We start from the raw sequence: 13,532 nt of genomic DNA on the forward strand, positions 1-13,532 counted from the left end.
TATATTCTGTGATTCATTTTGGATTGAATTTTGTGTATTAATGTTGATGTTGAAATTCATTAAATATTATGCATAATGTGTTATAGTGACCCAATACAAAAAAACAATATTTTTTTTTGTCCATGATAGTCTTTGTATTTGTCCAAATTACTATAAATTTATATAAATCTTACATGTTAACAATCTATTTTATATAAATACTGAAACATTCATGTTTAAATATCACAACCTTATTATTTTTTGTGTCATTTAATGTATCATTTCTTTCCTCAAAAGAAATAGAATTTTATTAAGAAATAAGAAGTTTGATTAACTAAAAATGGAGCTCTAACTAAAACCCCCAGTTTCATTAAAACCCTAGTTTTGTTGTATTCAACCCTAGGGACCCCCTAGACCCACCGCTCAGGGTCTTTTCCGGCCCTTTTATCTAAACGAGGTAAATAACTGGTGGAAATTGTATTTGCATACGCAACGAGGTAAAATGCTTGATAACTGGATATGATTGTCCATCTTTGATGTTGTGTGATGGAAAATATAAAAGCTTGAGAGATAAATATTGTTTTACTAATGTGAATAACCCTATTGATGCCAAGGTTGCTAAATTGTGTAACAACCTCAATGAATCTGGGTTTATTGTGGAAGCAACTTCTACATGGCCAAGGAAAGAAATTTTGTGGAAGGGACCAATAAAGGATGGGTTAAGATGAACCATGATAGGAGTTGGGATCAACAGAATAAAATTGCTTGTGCGGGAGGGTCATCAGAGATCCACATGAATATTGGATTACTGGATTTCATAGTGCTTGTAGCAATTGTAGTATTGTTCTTGCTAAGCTTTGGGGAATTTATCATGGCATTGTGATTGCTTGATCTAAGGGATTATTATTAAAATTGAACATGATTTGTCTACTCAGTCGAAAAGATCAAGAAAGGGGAGGATGATAAACATAGTCTCTTTTGTATTATTCGAGTGATACAATCGTATTTGAGCAAATAGTGGGTTAGGGATCTAAATTTTGTACCTAGACGAAAGAACTTTGTTGCAGATTGGATGATCAAAAGAGAGAATGCATAGCAACAAAAGGCTTGTCATATATGAAAAACCACCCGAAGATGTCATTAAACTGTTAATGACGGATGTCGCAGGAGTTCCTTTTCCTAGAAGGGTTGTTATTTAATTTTGCTTAAGGTGTGTGTCCTTTTTGTGACAAAAGAAAAAAAAAAGCAGCTTGAATAACTAGTACAAACTTCTGCATTTTTTTCCCTATGTCTCATTTCATTTTGTATTTTGTATAATTTATTATAGTAATTTAAACTCAATTTAACTCTAAAATTATTTTCTTAAAAATTAGATTATCACGCATGTCTTATAAATTATATCAGTAGGATTGATATAAATATTATTTTATATTGGAAACTTCAATCTAATGTTTCAAAAAATTGGTGAAAGGCTTTTGTTTTCCATCATGCCATAAGCAATTTCATCCTTAATTAGAAGAAATCTTGTCTAATGTTGGGAAGAAAGGATACTGATTTTCTATTGAAATAATTGTCTAGGAAATTGAAGTTACATCATTCCAAATCTTGAGTTTGATGGCAACATCCCATCCCAATATATATCAAAACCTCATTATCCCGAGAAAGAAAACTATGGCACACATTTGTTGAATTTCTGTACCAAGAACATAAGGTCAAGTGCTCCACTTATATAGTCCCTCTCATTATAGTAATTCAGTTTTTCATACAGTATAATAAATATAATATGAATTCAATAATAGATGCAAAAACAAGAATTTTAGTTTACCTTTCAGTTATTGATGGATTTCAAGTAATAAATTGAAATGATTATTATTATTGGAATAAATTTTGATCTGTATTAATTACATTAACTTATTTCAATTAATTTTAATTACACTGACTGAAATATTGTGTATGATCGGTGCATAAATAATGTTAAAAAATAGATAAAATCATTATTTATTTTCCAACTTTAAAATTCAAAGTAGACAAAATTTCTAAATGCTACATGAACACAACTTTTTATGTATGTTTTTATTAAACTTTCATTTTATATATTTAGTATGGGATGATTTTATTGTAGGTTTTTTAAAATAATGTTGTGGATAATTATGTTGTATAATGTGTGAGATATTTTTTTATTTAGATTTGTTAAATGATGAAATTTTATTTGTGAATTTTATTTATGAGTATTTTATATAATCAATTAATTTTTTTATATTTGAAATCATTTGATCTAAAACATTTTGACATATTTAATATTTTATATATTAAATATTTTTCAAAAAATCAATAAATCTTAAATGGTACACCGAAACAAACTAATACTGGTACCCAACTTCAGTAAAAAAAAAGCGGTGCATCTATAAGTGTGGTATTGAGTACCTTGCTTGATATTCATGTGAGATTAAATCAAAGGAATTTATTACCTAATTTTTGAATATTGGGTAGATCTCACAAATTAAATCAACATGTCTGTCTGTTTTATAGTCTATATTCAGGGTCCGTCTCTCAATAAAACATTCTGTAATGTTCGAATCTAAATCCTCCTTTTAAGAGTGTAATGTACCTTACTATCACACTAAACTATTACTTGTTATTGAAGATAAATTTGATTTCAAGGATGGTACAATTTTGCTTAATTACCTTATTATTGTTAGGTTAGTTTGTCTTTATTTGGAGTGGTTATTAAAATTTATAAACTCAATTATTGTGGGATCAATCATACAAATACAAATTCACTATGGGTTTCACTAAACTTATGAATTAATAAAAAAAAAACCTAATTACTTTAGCATAATTCACTCCAATCATAGGAAAAATACAAGATTCCCATAAACTTTGATTTTGATTGTTGTATTATATATTTATTGTCAATTCTATTCTTTTCCACTTGCACTTTGTGACTAAATTATTAATCAAGGATGATAATTATTGTGATAAAAAAAAAATACACAAAGTAAATGAATTTTAACGTCTTCTTCAACCATTGATCGATTATTTCAACAAGAAATAAAAGCAGACAAAAAAAAATTAATAATAAAAAAAGGGAATAGACCAAAATAACAAAATTTATATACAAGGTTTTTAACCCTTTGTCATGTTGTTTTATTTTTCTTATTGATACGCGATGATTCGTTCACCTCTTTCTCAATAATTGTTTGGATTATGTAACTTGGGATTAAAATATAATTACTTGGAGAGTTACGTTTAATTATTTTATATATTCAGTCAATTTACATAATAATCCTTCATCATTTCTTAAATCAAATGGATCAACGGCATTGGTTCCATCGCCAAAACTATGTATATTTAAATCAACCCACATCCGTTCAGTTGATGACATGTGGAAGATTAGATATATTGTAGAAATTGCTGTTTTCGGGACGGATGGGATGGCAGTCAATCGTGTGTTCCTAATCTGCCTAATTTTTTATTTTTTAATTCTATAGGTAAATTTTAATTTAATAATAAATAAATATATTAATTTATTTTTATATTAAATAAATATAATTATTTATATATGTAATATATAAATATAAAATGATATTATATTAATAATTGTATTAATATCTTTTAAGTATAGGATCAAATTAAAATTTAACGTATAAAATTATACAAATTAAAATTTATGTATATAACGACACATTAAATTATTGTTAATATATAATTTTGAGATTTTTTTCTCTATAAATTTATTTTAAAATTTATTTATATTATATTAAATTTTTAAAAAATTTAAGGACTCTAAATATAATAAACTTAAAAATGAATTAGATATATTCAAATATTTGATTTTATTTTTAATTTAAAACTTAAGAAAACTCGAGTCTGAACAGGGTTGCGCTTTCGGAGAGTCATCCCCGGATAGTGGAGAAAAATTTTGAGAAAGTAGAGGTGATGTGTCAGCAACGGAAGCGGATAAAGCCCCAGTGGTGATGGAGGGGGAAAGGGAGAGAGTAGAAAGAAAACATGTTGGAAGACATGGCATGATGGGATAGGTGGGCCCGAAGAAGCGACGAAACATCGCCGTTTGAAAGGTACCCCAGACATTTTGCAACTATAAATAGGTTGTGATGATATTTGAAAACACAACAACGTGTTTGCCTTCCCCCTTTTACACTCCCCCTTCAGATATCTTCATTTTCATCTTCTTCCTCTTTCTTTCTGTTCTTTGTTTTCTTCAAAAACTGCCCTTTCATTTTGCTTAGTTCTTGTTAAAAAGAAAATGTGTGGGATTTTAGCTGTTTTGGGCTGTTCTGATGATTCTCAGGCAAAAAGGGTTCGAGTGCTGGAACTTTCCCGTAGGCAAGTCATCTTTCTTTCGTTTTTAGCTAATTTTGATGGTTTAGAGGATTGAGAAAGAGTTTTTATGGTGTACAAAGCGTTTTCTTCACAAAAAATGGATTCTTTACAATGGAAAAGTAATGAGAGAAGCCACCGAATAATAAAATGGCTTCTATCATTTTTTTTCCTTCCAAATATTGTCGATAAATGGTTTCATCGTTCCATTAAGCCGTAAGGGTAAATTACTGGGTAGGTTTTATTTTGGAATTAGGATTAAATTAAAAACTTCGTAAATGTTTTAAGACTAAATTTATTAAATTTTTTAGATATAGAATTAAATGACAAAATTTGTATACAATAAGAACTAAATAGCCCATAACTTCAAATTTTCCCTTGATGAAGTTGAAAATTTGTGATCAAAATAAAATTTACCCAGGCAATAATTATTTTTTCTTTCAAAATTTATCAATAGACTTATATAGATATTTTCAAATAAAACATTATAATAATATAAACAAATTATAAAATTCTGAAAAATATAAATTTTAATAAATATATTTTTTATTTTTTTAATTAAAGTGATATTTCATTCCTACTAAATAATCAGAGAATATTACTCGTACCGAACGTTCCAAACAATTAAGTATTTGTGTTTTGGTTCCTCGTACCGGACCTATCGGCGTTTTAAGTAACATTTATTTGTTACCGTCAAAGATGAGCCAAAAAAGACATGGTTCTGATGAAATTTAATAACCTTAAAACTTGGTCTTGAATTCTTCATCATCTTTAAGCTAAGCCGGGTGTTTTGAAGCATAGATACTCTGCAACTTGGAAACGATTTAAATGGACAAAAGAAAAAAAATAAAGTGGGAGAGTCCATGTTTCAAGATGTTAGTTCAATCAGCCAATGGAAATAAAAGTCTAATAAATTGAATTGAATTTATTGGTTAATGAGTTAGTGATTGTCCACGTTGATGATGGTTTACCAACAGGCTGAAGCACCGTGGTCCTGACTGGAGTGGCCTCTACCAACATGGAGACTGTTATTTGGCCCATCAACGCCTTGCCATCATTGATCCTGCTTCCGGTGACCAACCTCTCTTTAATGAAGACAAGTCTATTGTTGTCACTGTAAGCCCCTCTCTCTCTGCTTCTTTTGATTTACTATTTCTCCATTTATACCCTATATGACCACTCATTTAACTTTTCCAACACTTGAGGCTGCCTGATTGCTTAATTCTGTGCTGAAAATCAGGTCAATGGAGAGATTTACAACCATGAAGAACTAAGGAAGAAGTTGGCCCACCACAAGTTCAGGACTGGCAGTGACTGTGATGTTATTGCCCATCTGGTGAGTCTCCATGGATAGAGCTAAATTTTTTGGTCTCAAGTTTCTATTTTGTTTTGTGAATGATTGCCTAATAAGTACTTGACCTATATGATAGTATGAGGAGTATGGTGAAGACTTTGTGGACATGTTGGATGGAATCTTCTCATTTGTGCTGCTGGATACCCGTGACAACAGCTTCGTCGTCGCACGCGATGCTATTGGTGTCACCTCCCTCTATATTGGCTGGGGACTTGATGGTATTAGATCTTGGTTTTTCTTTCAGTTGCAAGTAATTTGGGTTGAAACTGATTTTTGCTAATTCCTTTTCTAATTGTTATAATCAGGTTCGGTTTGGATATCGTCTGAATTGAAAGGGTTGAATGATGACTGTGAACACTTTGAAAGCTTTCCCCCTGGTCACTTGTACTCTAGCAAATCAGGAGGATTTAGAAGGTGGTACAATCCACCTTGGTTCTCTGAGGCCATTCCATCCGTTCCATATGATCCCCTAGTTCTTAGACGTGCCTTTGAAAATGTAAGACTGATGACTTGCTACCCAATAAACACTTGATACTTTTTGGACTAAAGAAAGAAATATATATTTTTCAGTAGTTTCAGCTTACAAGTTGTATCAAATATGTTTACAGGCGGTGACCAAAAGACTGATGACTGATGTGCCTTTCGGAGTTTTGCTTTCTGGAGGCCTTGATTCATCATTGGTTGCTTCTATCACTGCTCGTTATTTGGCTGGTACCAAGGCTGCCAAACAGTGGGGAGCTCAGCTCCATTCTTTCTGCGTTGGCCTAGAGGTAAATCGTAAAGTATATGATGAAACTTTAATGCTCTGAAGGATTTAAATGGTTCTTAAAACTTGATTGTCAATTTCTCTGCAGGGTTCACCAGATTTGAAGGCAGCAAAGGAGGTTGCAGACTATCTGGGCACCGTCCATCATGAATTTCATTTCACTGTTCAAGTATTGACTCAAACATTTTTGTAGCATATTCTATTCAAGAATTTAGGGTCTAATAATCCTGTAACAAGCTAAACTACTCTCTAATGCGGCAGGATGGAATCGATGCCATCGAAGATGTCATCTACCACATCGAAACATATGACGTCACCACAATCAGGGCAAGCACTCCTATGTTCTTGATGTCAAGAAAGATCAAGTCACTAGGTGTGAAGATGGTTATCTCTGGTGAAGGCTCTGATGAGATCTTTGGTGGATACCTGTACTTCCACAAGGCACCAGATAAGGATGAATTCCACCGGGAGACATGCCGCAAGGTAATAGATCATCTTATTCAACACTTCACTTATGAGTAGGGGAGTTGGAACATAAGGATATAACGAAAACTGGTCTGTTTTGATACCTTTTTGTGCAGATCAAGGCCCTTCACCAATATGATTGCCTGAGAGCTAACAAAGCAACATCAGCATGGGGATTAGAGGCACGAGTCCCCTTCTTAGACAAAGAATTTATCAATGTTGCCATGTCTATAGACCCTGAAGCGAAGATGGTATGTAAACAAGCATCTTTTTTCTTATTGTTCCTGGAATTGCTTGGGTTTATTCATTCATGGTTGAGATTTACAGACTCATGACAAATAGTTCTTTGTTTATGAATCAGATCAAAAAAGATGAAGGACGCATCGAGAAGTGGGTTCTAAGAAGGGCCTTCGATGATGAAGAGCATCCCTATCTGCCAAAGGTCGTCAAACATCATTTCTTGTCTTTCATATTTGTCAACTATGAAGCTAAACTAACATGTCCTATATGATGCCCTGCAGCATATCCTCTACAGACAAAAAGAACAGTTCAGTGATGGTGTTGGTTATAGTTGGATCGATGGTCTCAAGGCCCATGCTGCCCGACATGTAAAATATCTTTCTTCAGTGGGTTCTGTTATATGCATTTGCTTAGTTTATTGTTCATAATTTAACAATTAAAATCTTTCAGGTGACCGATAAGATGATGTTCAATGCTTCTTTCATATTTCCTCACAACACACCAACTACAAAAGAGGCATATTACTACAGGATGATTTTTGAGAGGTTTTTCCCTCAGGTGATTTTCTGAATCTCACAGTTCGAATACGTTTACGCTTCTAACTTTTTGTCAACACATTAATTGCTAAAGTGATCATCTTCCTTGGCTTGGTTTAACAGAACTCGGCAAGATTGACTGTCCCTGGAGGAGCTAGTGTGGCATGCAGCACAGCTAAAGCTGTTGAGTGGGACGCTGCCTGGAAAAACAACCTTGACCCTTCAGGCCGGGCTGCCTTGGGGGTTCATCTCTCAGCTTATGACGCAGAGACTCCCCTCAGCAACAAGCCATCCAAGGTTATTGATAGTATACCACGGATGGACTTTCCTGGAGTTGCCATACAGAGTTAATGCCTGCCTACTGGAAGACAACAGAATGTATGAATTATTTAATAAAATGAGTAGGAGCTGTGGCATGTCCAAATGTATGAAGTATTTAATAAAATGAGTAGGAGATGTGGCATGTCCATCAAACTTCCGAATACATTGTTGTATAATATAGGTGATATTTACGAGTACTAAGAGATTCTGTGATCGTTGCATCATCTTTTGTTATCATCAACCTATTGGTTCTTTGTGTTAAGTGTGTAATCAATATTTTGTAGTGGAAGTTAATCATGAATGAGAATCTTCCCTTTTGTTGGTGTAATTGCAAAAATGCTTCAGTTCTTCCGCTTTACAAAAATCTTGCCCTCTAACGACTGTAATGTTAGATAACTTGGAACTAAGCAATAATTTGAGAAGAAACATGTTGTCCCTACTAGATGAATCGGGCATTGAATCGGTCTAATTCTTGAAGATAATATCATATTTGACTTGAAAGAACCATATGATTATATCATTTATTAAGACAATATTAGTAAAGTGCAGTTTTGCACCCTCTGCAAACCTATCAAAATTAGTAACTAATTATAGAATGAAGTAAAAGCACATACAACTTAATAGAACAAGACAGTATAAAAGAGTTGATTCCAAGTATCAGGCAATCCAGGGAGGCACCAATGGCTACAATCAGCTGTGCGGTCTGGGTTAGCCCTCTGAGTAGGGCTTAAGTCACCACTGTAGATTGAAGGGTGCCCATCTTTCCTAAGCTCAGACAGCATTGTTATGTCCAACAAATATGTAGGGACGTGCATTTCTCTAATGACTTCGTCCACCACTCTCATCTGGTCAGGGTATGTGCCAGGATACGTAGTTCCGGTCATCGGTGCTGTTTCTCCGTAACAGTTTTTCGTTACGGTCGCAGTTGCTCCGGTACCCCATTCACTCGGACTGTCAAAGGCATTTCATCAAGCTCATTGTCATAGAACTTTTATATCCATGTTCGGATATATAACAAATTTAAAATACTAAAAAAAAATCGAAAACTATGGACACTCATGCATCATGTGCTCGGAGGCAGTGGTCAAACAAAAAATTGTAGTCAGGCAATGTATGGCCCTTTTGCAGACCTTTTTTAGTTACTTTATAGTGAAATTTGTAAGGATAAAGAAAAGGTCATTTCCCACCGACAACTAAAGGGGTTAAAAAAAGATACTTTGGCTGCTCACTATTTCACGAGGTTACACGGTTGTAAAGAAAAAACAGTAAAAATCAACTAAGCACTTTTAATTAATAAAAAGTAATTTGACTATCTCATGAAACATGGGAAGACGAAGGTAGAACGTATCGAGGGCAAACCTAAAAAACATCAACCATCTATCATGCGGGAAAAATAAATAAAAAAAATTCTCCCATTGATGCCTGGTCGAGTGAAGAACATATCATCAACTCATTCTTGTGGTTTTTGTCGGTTTGGTTTTTAATATTAGCAAACATGAAAGAAATCCGTCAAGACTCTTTAACAGAGTCTTTCTTGCAAGAGATAATACCAGAAGCATTGAGAATTCAACAAAGATACAGAGAAAGTGATAAGAAAGTTTTTCAGACACGATCTAGTTTAGTAACTCCAAGTTGTATGGTCACATTTATTATATAATTATAGCAATTTCAACAAGTTGCCATTGGCTTAACCCATCCTACCCTACCCTACCCTATTTTATTTTTTTGTTTCTCTACAGTCTCTGTCTTCAATATTAAATATTGAGTTGGGATAATCTTAGCAGACAAAAACTAAATTCATCTAAGCTCACATTGGATCGAATTTCTAGTTCTTGGAGTCCAATTATTAGTTTTTCACTCCAACACAACAATAATTATCAATCAAAGAATTGAGTCCACTCCATATTCTAATTAATTTCCATGCAATTATTTAAGAGAGAAGGAGAGTGTTACTCGTAATGCGTGGGGGAAATAGACTGGAAAAAGACTCTGGTTCTAGTTCTGTCGACATAGGTGTCCACCCAATTTGACCATGTTCTCAACCCTTTCTCCATTGCAACCAAACGATCCATGTCCTTGTAATATTTTCCCCCTGACTCAATTAAATCCCACCTGTCCAGTTTCACCTCAAGCTATTCAATTAACCAAAGCACATAGCCCAGTAACAGAGAAAAATGGTTGTAGTTTTTTTGTCTTTTTGGCCTACCCTTTGAGAGATCCTTTATGAGTCCACCAATGGCCTGTGTTAAATACCAGCACGTCTGCCATTCTCCAGGCGTTCCCATTTTCATCTATTCCCTCTAACTTGAGAATTCTAGTCCCTTGTACCACGTCTATGTCCACCAAATATGGAGCCCTGTAAAATGATATGGATAAACCATATTCCTGCATTTTATCATTAAACAATGATTCAATTATTAAAGGTATACTTAAAATTCGAAAGATTGTCATTTGCCAACACAAATCGAACCAATTGGACCCTGGTAACTTTTTTGGCAACATAATGCTCACTTTGGGTCCTTCAGGCTCAAAAAAGGATTTCATCTCTTCACCATACCCCTAAACATTCATTTTTTTGGGGTTAAAATATGGAACAGAGTGCTTGAAATGGCTTTGACCATGAATTGTGAGAACAAATGATTGTATTTTAAAGAGTTAAGGAATAAAGAGCAAAAGCGGTTTTTTCATAAGACTCACAAGGAACCTGAAGGTGGAGAGAGGGTCTCCTCTGATCATCTGAGTCTGCATTTTGGGTGTTGAAGCTGAAATCATACAAATCAGAGACTCCCATTGATTCCTTCCCAGAGAATCACCAACAAACATCACGTTTTTCCCTCTCATTTTCGATAGAAACACAAGTCCATCGAACCTGACAAATATCATCCCTCAATGTAAAAGTAAAACAAATTACAATGCACTTTACATAAAAAACAAAAGTACTCCAAAATTACCTTGGAAGCACACAATTGAGAGGCTGCCATCGATATTTGAGGTAATCAGAATCAGGTCTTCCATACAGTTGGCAGTTGAATTCTGCATCTATGATTGGACAGTTGGAATATTGGTACAATGGGTAACTATCATCGCGAACCCAAGTGCCTACAAACAATGCACAAGTGCTTTGGTTCGTTTGGAACATTGGCCTTCGATGTTGAGGGTGGCCAGGATGGTTCTTCAAGCTCATTATCAAAGCAGAGAAACCAGTTTGAAACTGAAACAACAAGGCTACAAAAAGAAAGGGTAGACATGACTTAAAGACATGACAAGAAGGAGATTGATCGGAAGAAAGAAGGGTCATTTTGCAGAGAAATGATAGTGAAGTTAAAAAGCTAGACGAAGAAAAGAGAGGGGCAAAATTTAAAAAAAAAAACAATAGCATATAAAAAGAAAGTGGGGTTTATCAGTTCCTGGTGAAGGTTCTTATAAGAGATGATGAGAGGGAAGCTTGGTTTTGGTGTGTTGTGAAGGTAAGCTGAAAAGGGTTTCACTTCACGTGAGCTTAAATGGTAGTGGTGGACGTCAATTTAGACCCTTTTGAACCAAGTCTTATTGGGGGAACAGGGACTCTTACTTGTCTGCAAGTGTATCTCCTTCCATTTTCATTAGCAAATTCACAGAAAAGGAAATGGTGCTACTGCAACTGCATGAAGGAAAGTCAGAAAAGGGGAATAATGTCGGGGAATGGGCCCAAAACTGGCAATGACCAAATCATGCATCTAAATTCAACGAGAAACCAAACAAATACTCTCGAATATGGGCTTTGGTTGGCGCCACAATCTTGGATTCTGTTGCTTGTTTATAGAATAGAAAAAGAGAATACTTGCTACCAAAACCATGAACAGAAGCAAAGTTTTTTTTTTCTTTTCTACTTTATATCAAAGAAGGGGCAAATCCTTTGAAAAAGCTAAATGTTCTTTGCTTTCCTTCATCCCCATGCATAGAACATCATTCATTAATTCAAACCCTTTTTTTATCTTCTTTTGTCATAATTTAAAATAAAGATATAGTAATCTATTTTCCTTCCAACTTTACAAAAAAATTATTTTAATTTTTATTTAATTTTCTCCTCCTTTTAGTCTTTAATTTGTACGAATTGTCAAATAACCTTAACATGGATAAAAAATTTAATATTTAGGAACTGTTTTGATGTGACATACAAGTGGAATAACACATGAATTTCATGTCAGACAATTAATTAAATTTTTTGAAAATTTAAAAAATTAAAAAATATATAAAATTAATTTTTAAAAAAAATTAAAAAGTATAAAATTATAAAAATATTGAACCACCGCCGTCTCCTCAATTTCAAACCTTTCTTCCATCTTAATTCCTATATAAATAATATATAGTTATTATTGTTTGTATTATATTGTTATTTTTATATTTTTTAGTATATATATATGGGAAAATAGAACAAAAGACAAAACAAGAATAGATTCACAACCACCTTAGGTTTCCGGTTCTGATTTTTGACTTGTTGATTCACTAATTTTTGGGTGTTCGAATCTCTGCCTTTTGATGTTAAGATCGTAGTATTTCGGATATCAATTGTTTGCTTTTTGGTTAAGAAATCGAAAGAGAGAAGAGAAAAAAAGGGTCCCCCCAAAATACAACCGATTCTTCCCTTTGAAATCTCCAAAAAAAAATAAAAATCCCCTCTCTATTACATTCAGATCTGACATTTATAGCCATTTCAATACAATATTTTTTAAATTTCTTGCCATTGCTTCCTGCCGTCTGCCTCTGTCTTAGTGTTTGCTTTCTTTTTTTGTCTTATTCTGCAGGTGATGGAAATCAACAGGTGGGCGCAAATGGAGGAGTTGGTGGGAGTGTCAGATGCGTGGGCAGTTATTTGGGCTAGGGTTTATTTTTGTTGGCCCGTTGGGTTTGTTTTATTTTTGGGTTGTTGTAATTGGTTTGGGCTTGTTATTTGGGTACTAGGCTGTTTAGGTTAGGGTAGGTTAGTTGGGTTTTGGGGTGGCCCAAAATTGGCCTGTACAGCTGCCCCTCTTTGCTCATTGTCGTGTAACGAGAATAGAGCAAAGACACAAAGAAAGGCCAATTTTGTCCCGTCTTGTTGAGTCTTGACTTCATTGGTGCTCTTCTTATGCAAATAGTCTTCTTCCAGTCCATCGTATCTTGTAGCTTGGTCCATTGCATCTTCTGATATATGCCTTGTAGCTTCAACCTATTTCAATGTAACTTCAAAGTATGAGATATGTAGCTTTGATCTGCTTCCATGCTGCTTCAGAAAGATGAGGTCTACAGCTTTAATCTGCTCTTCTATCGCTTCTGTGAGATGAAATTTGCGATCTTCTCTTCTGTAACTCTAGCAAGGCAAGATCTGATATTCTCGATCAGCTCCACTGCAACTTCAGGGAGTCAAGACTTGCAACTTTGACCTACTCTATTGCAACTTCAGGGAGGCCACATTTTGTGTCTTTCATCAACTTCAATCTTTATTCTTACTTGGCATGTGATCTTGAGCCTAACTCATTTCTCGCAATATGAATTGACTCTTTAAAAAAAG

The 13,532-nt window shown here is 34.1% G+C and overlaps 2 protein-coding genes across 2 annotated transcripts; one reads left to right on the top strand and one right to left on the bottom strand.

Annotated features, from left to right (window-relative positions):
• Positions 1-4,246: 4,246 nt before the first annotated feature.
• On the top strand, positions 4,247-8,032 carry LOC107889072 (asparagine synthetase [glutamine-hydrolyzing] 1-like). Its single transcript, NM_001326756.1, has 13 exons — positions 4,247-4,326; positions 5,298-5,436; positions 5,561-5,656; positions 5,751-5,892; positions 5,980-6,170; positions 6,283-6,444; positions 6,529-6,609; positions 6,702-6,923; positions 7,022-7,156; positions 7,267-7,347; positions 7,427-7,513; positions 7,596-7,703; positions 7,805-8,032. Exons 1-13 carry the CDS (start codon positions 4,247-4,249, stop codon positions 8,030-8,032), a joined length of 1,752 nt encoding a protein of 583 aa, NP_001313685.1.
• Positions 8,033-8,228: 196 nt separating this feature from the next.
• LOC107890036 (protein PMR5) lies at positions 8,229-11,946 on the bottom strand. Its single transcript, XM_041076415.1, has 5 exons — positions 10,954-11,946; positions 10,700-10,871; positions 10,209-10,387; positions 9,956-10,114; positions 8,229-8,953 (listed from the first exon to the last, which is right to left on the bottom strand). The coding sequence occupies exons 1-5, from the start codon at positions 11,379-11,381 to the stop codon at positions 8,620-8,622; spliced, it is 1,272 nt and encodes a 423-aa protein (XP_040932349.1). The 5' UTR covers positions 11,382-11,946; the 3' UTR covers positions 8,229-8,619.
• Positions 11,947-13,532: the final 1,586 nt, after the last annotated feature.

The sequence above is a fragment of the Gossypium hirsutum genome, chromosome A09 (genome assembly GCF_007990345.1).
Source record: "Gossypium hirsutum isolate 1008001.06 chromosome A09, Gossypium_hirsutum_v2.1, whole genome shotgun sequence".
Classification (NCBI taxonomy): domain Eukaryota; kingdom Viridiplantae; phylum Streptophyta; class Magnoliopsida; order Malvales; family Malvaceae; genus Gossypium; species Gossypium hirsutum.

What these genes read in the sequence shown, in the direction of transcription:
- LOC107889072 (NM_001326756.1), top strand. Translation starts at nt 4,247, where the DNA reads ATGTGTGGGATTTTAGCTGTTTTGGGCTGTTCTGATGATTCTCAGGCA. An exon ending in TTAGACGTGCCTTTGAAAAT is followed by an intron (nt 6,171 to 6,282) that starts GTAAGACTGATG and finishes ATATGTTTACAG; the next exon opens with GCGGTGACCAAAAGACTGAT. An exon ending in AGCATCCCTATCTGCCAAAG is followed by an intron (nt 7,348 to 7,426) that starts GTCGTCAAACAT and finishes GATGCCCTGCAG; the next exon opens with CATATCCTCTACAGACAAAA.
- LOC107890036 (XM_041076415.1), bottom strand. Translation starts at nt 11,381, where the DNA reads ATGCTATTGTTTTTTTTTTTAAATTTTGCCCCTCTCTTTTCTTCGTCT. An exon ending in CATAAAGGATCTCTCAAAGG is followed by an intron (nt 10,115 to 10,208) that starts GTAGGCCAAAAA and finishes GAAACTGGACAG; the next exon opens with GTGGGATTTAATTGAGTCAG. An exon ending in ATTTCCCCCACGCATTACGA is followed by an intron (nt 8,954 to 9,955) that starts GTAACACTCTCC and finishes TGCCTTTGACAG; the next exon opens with TCCGAGTGAATGGGGTACCG.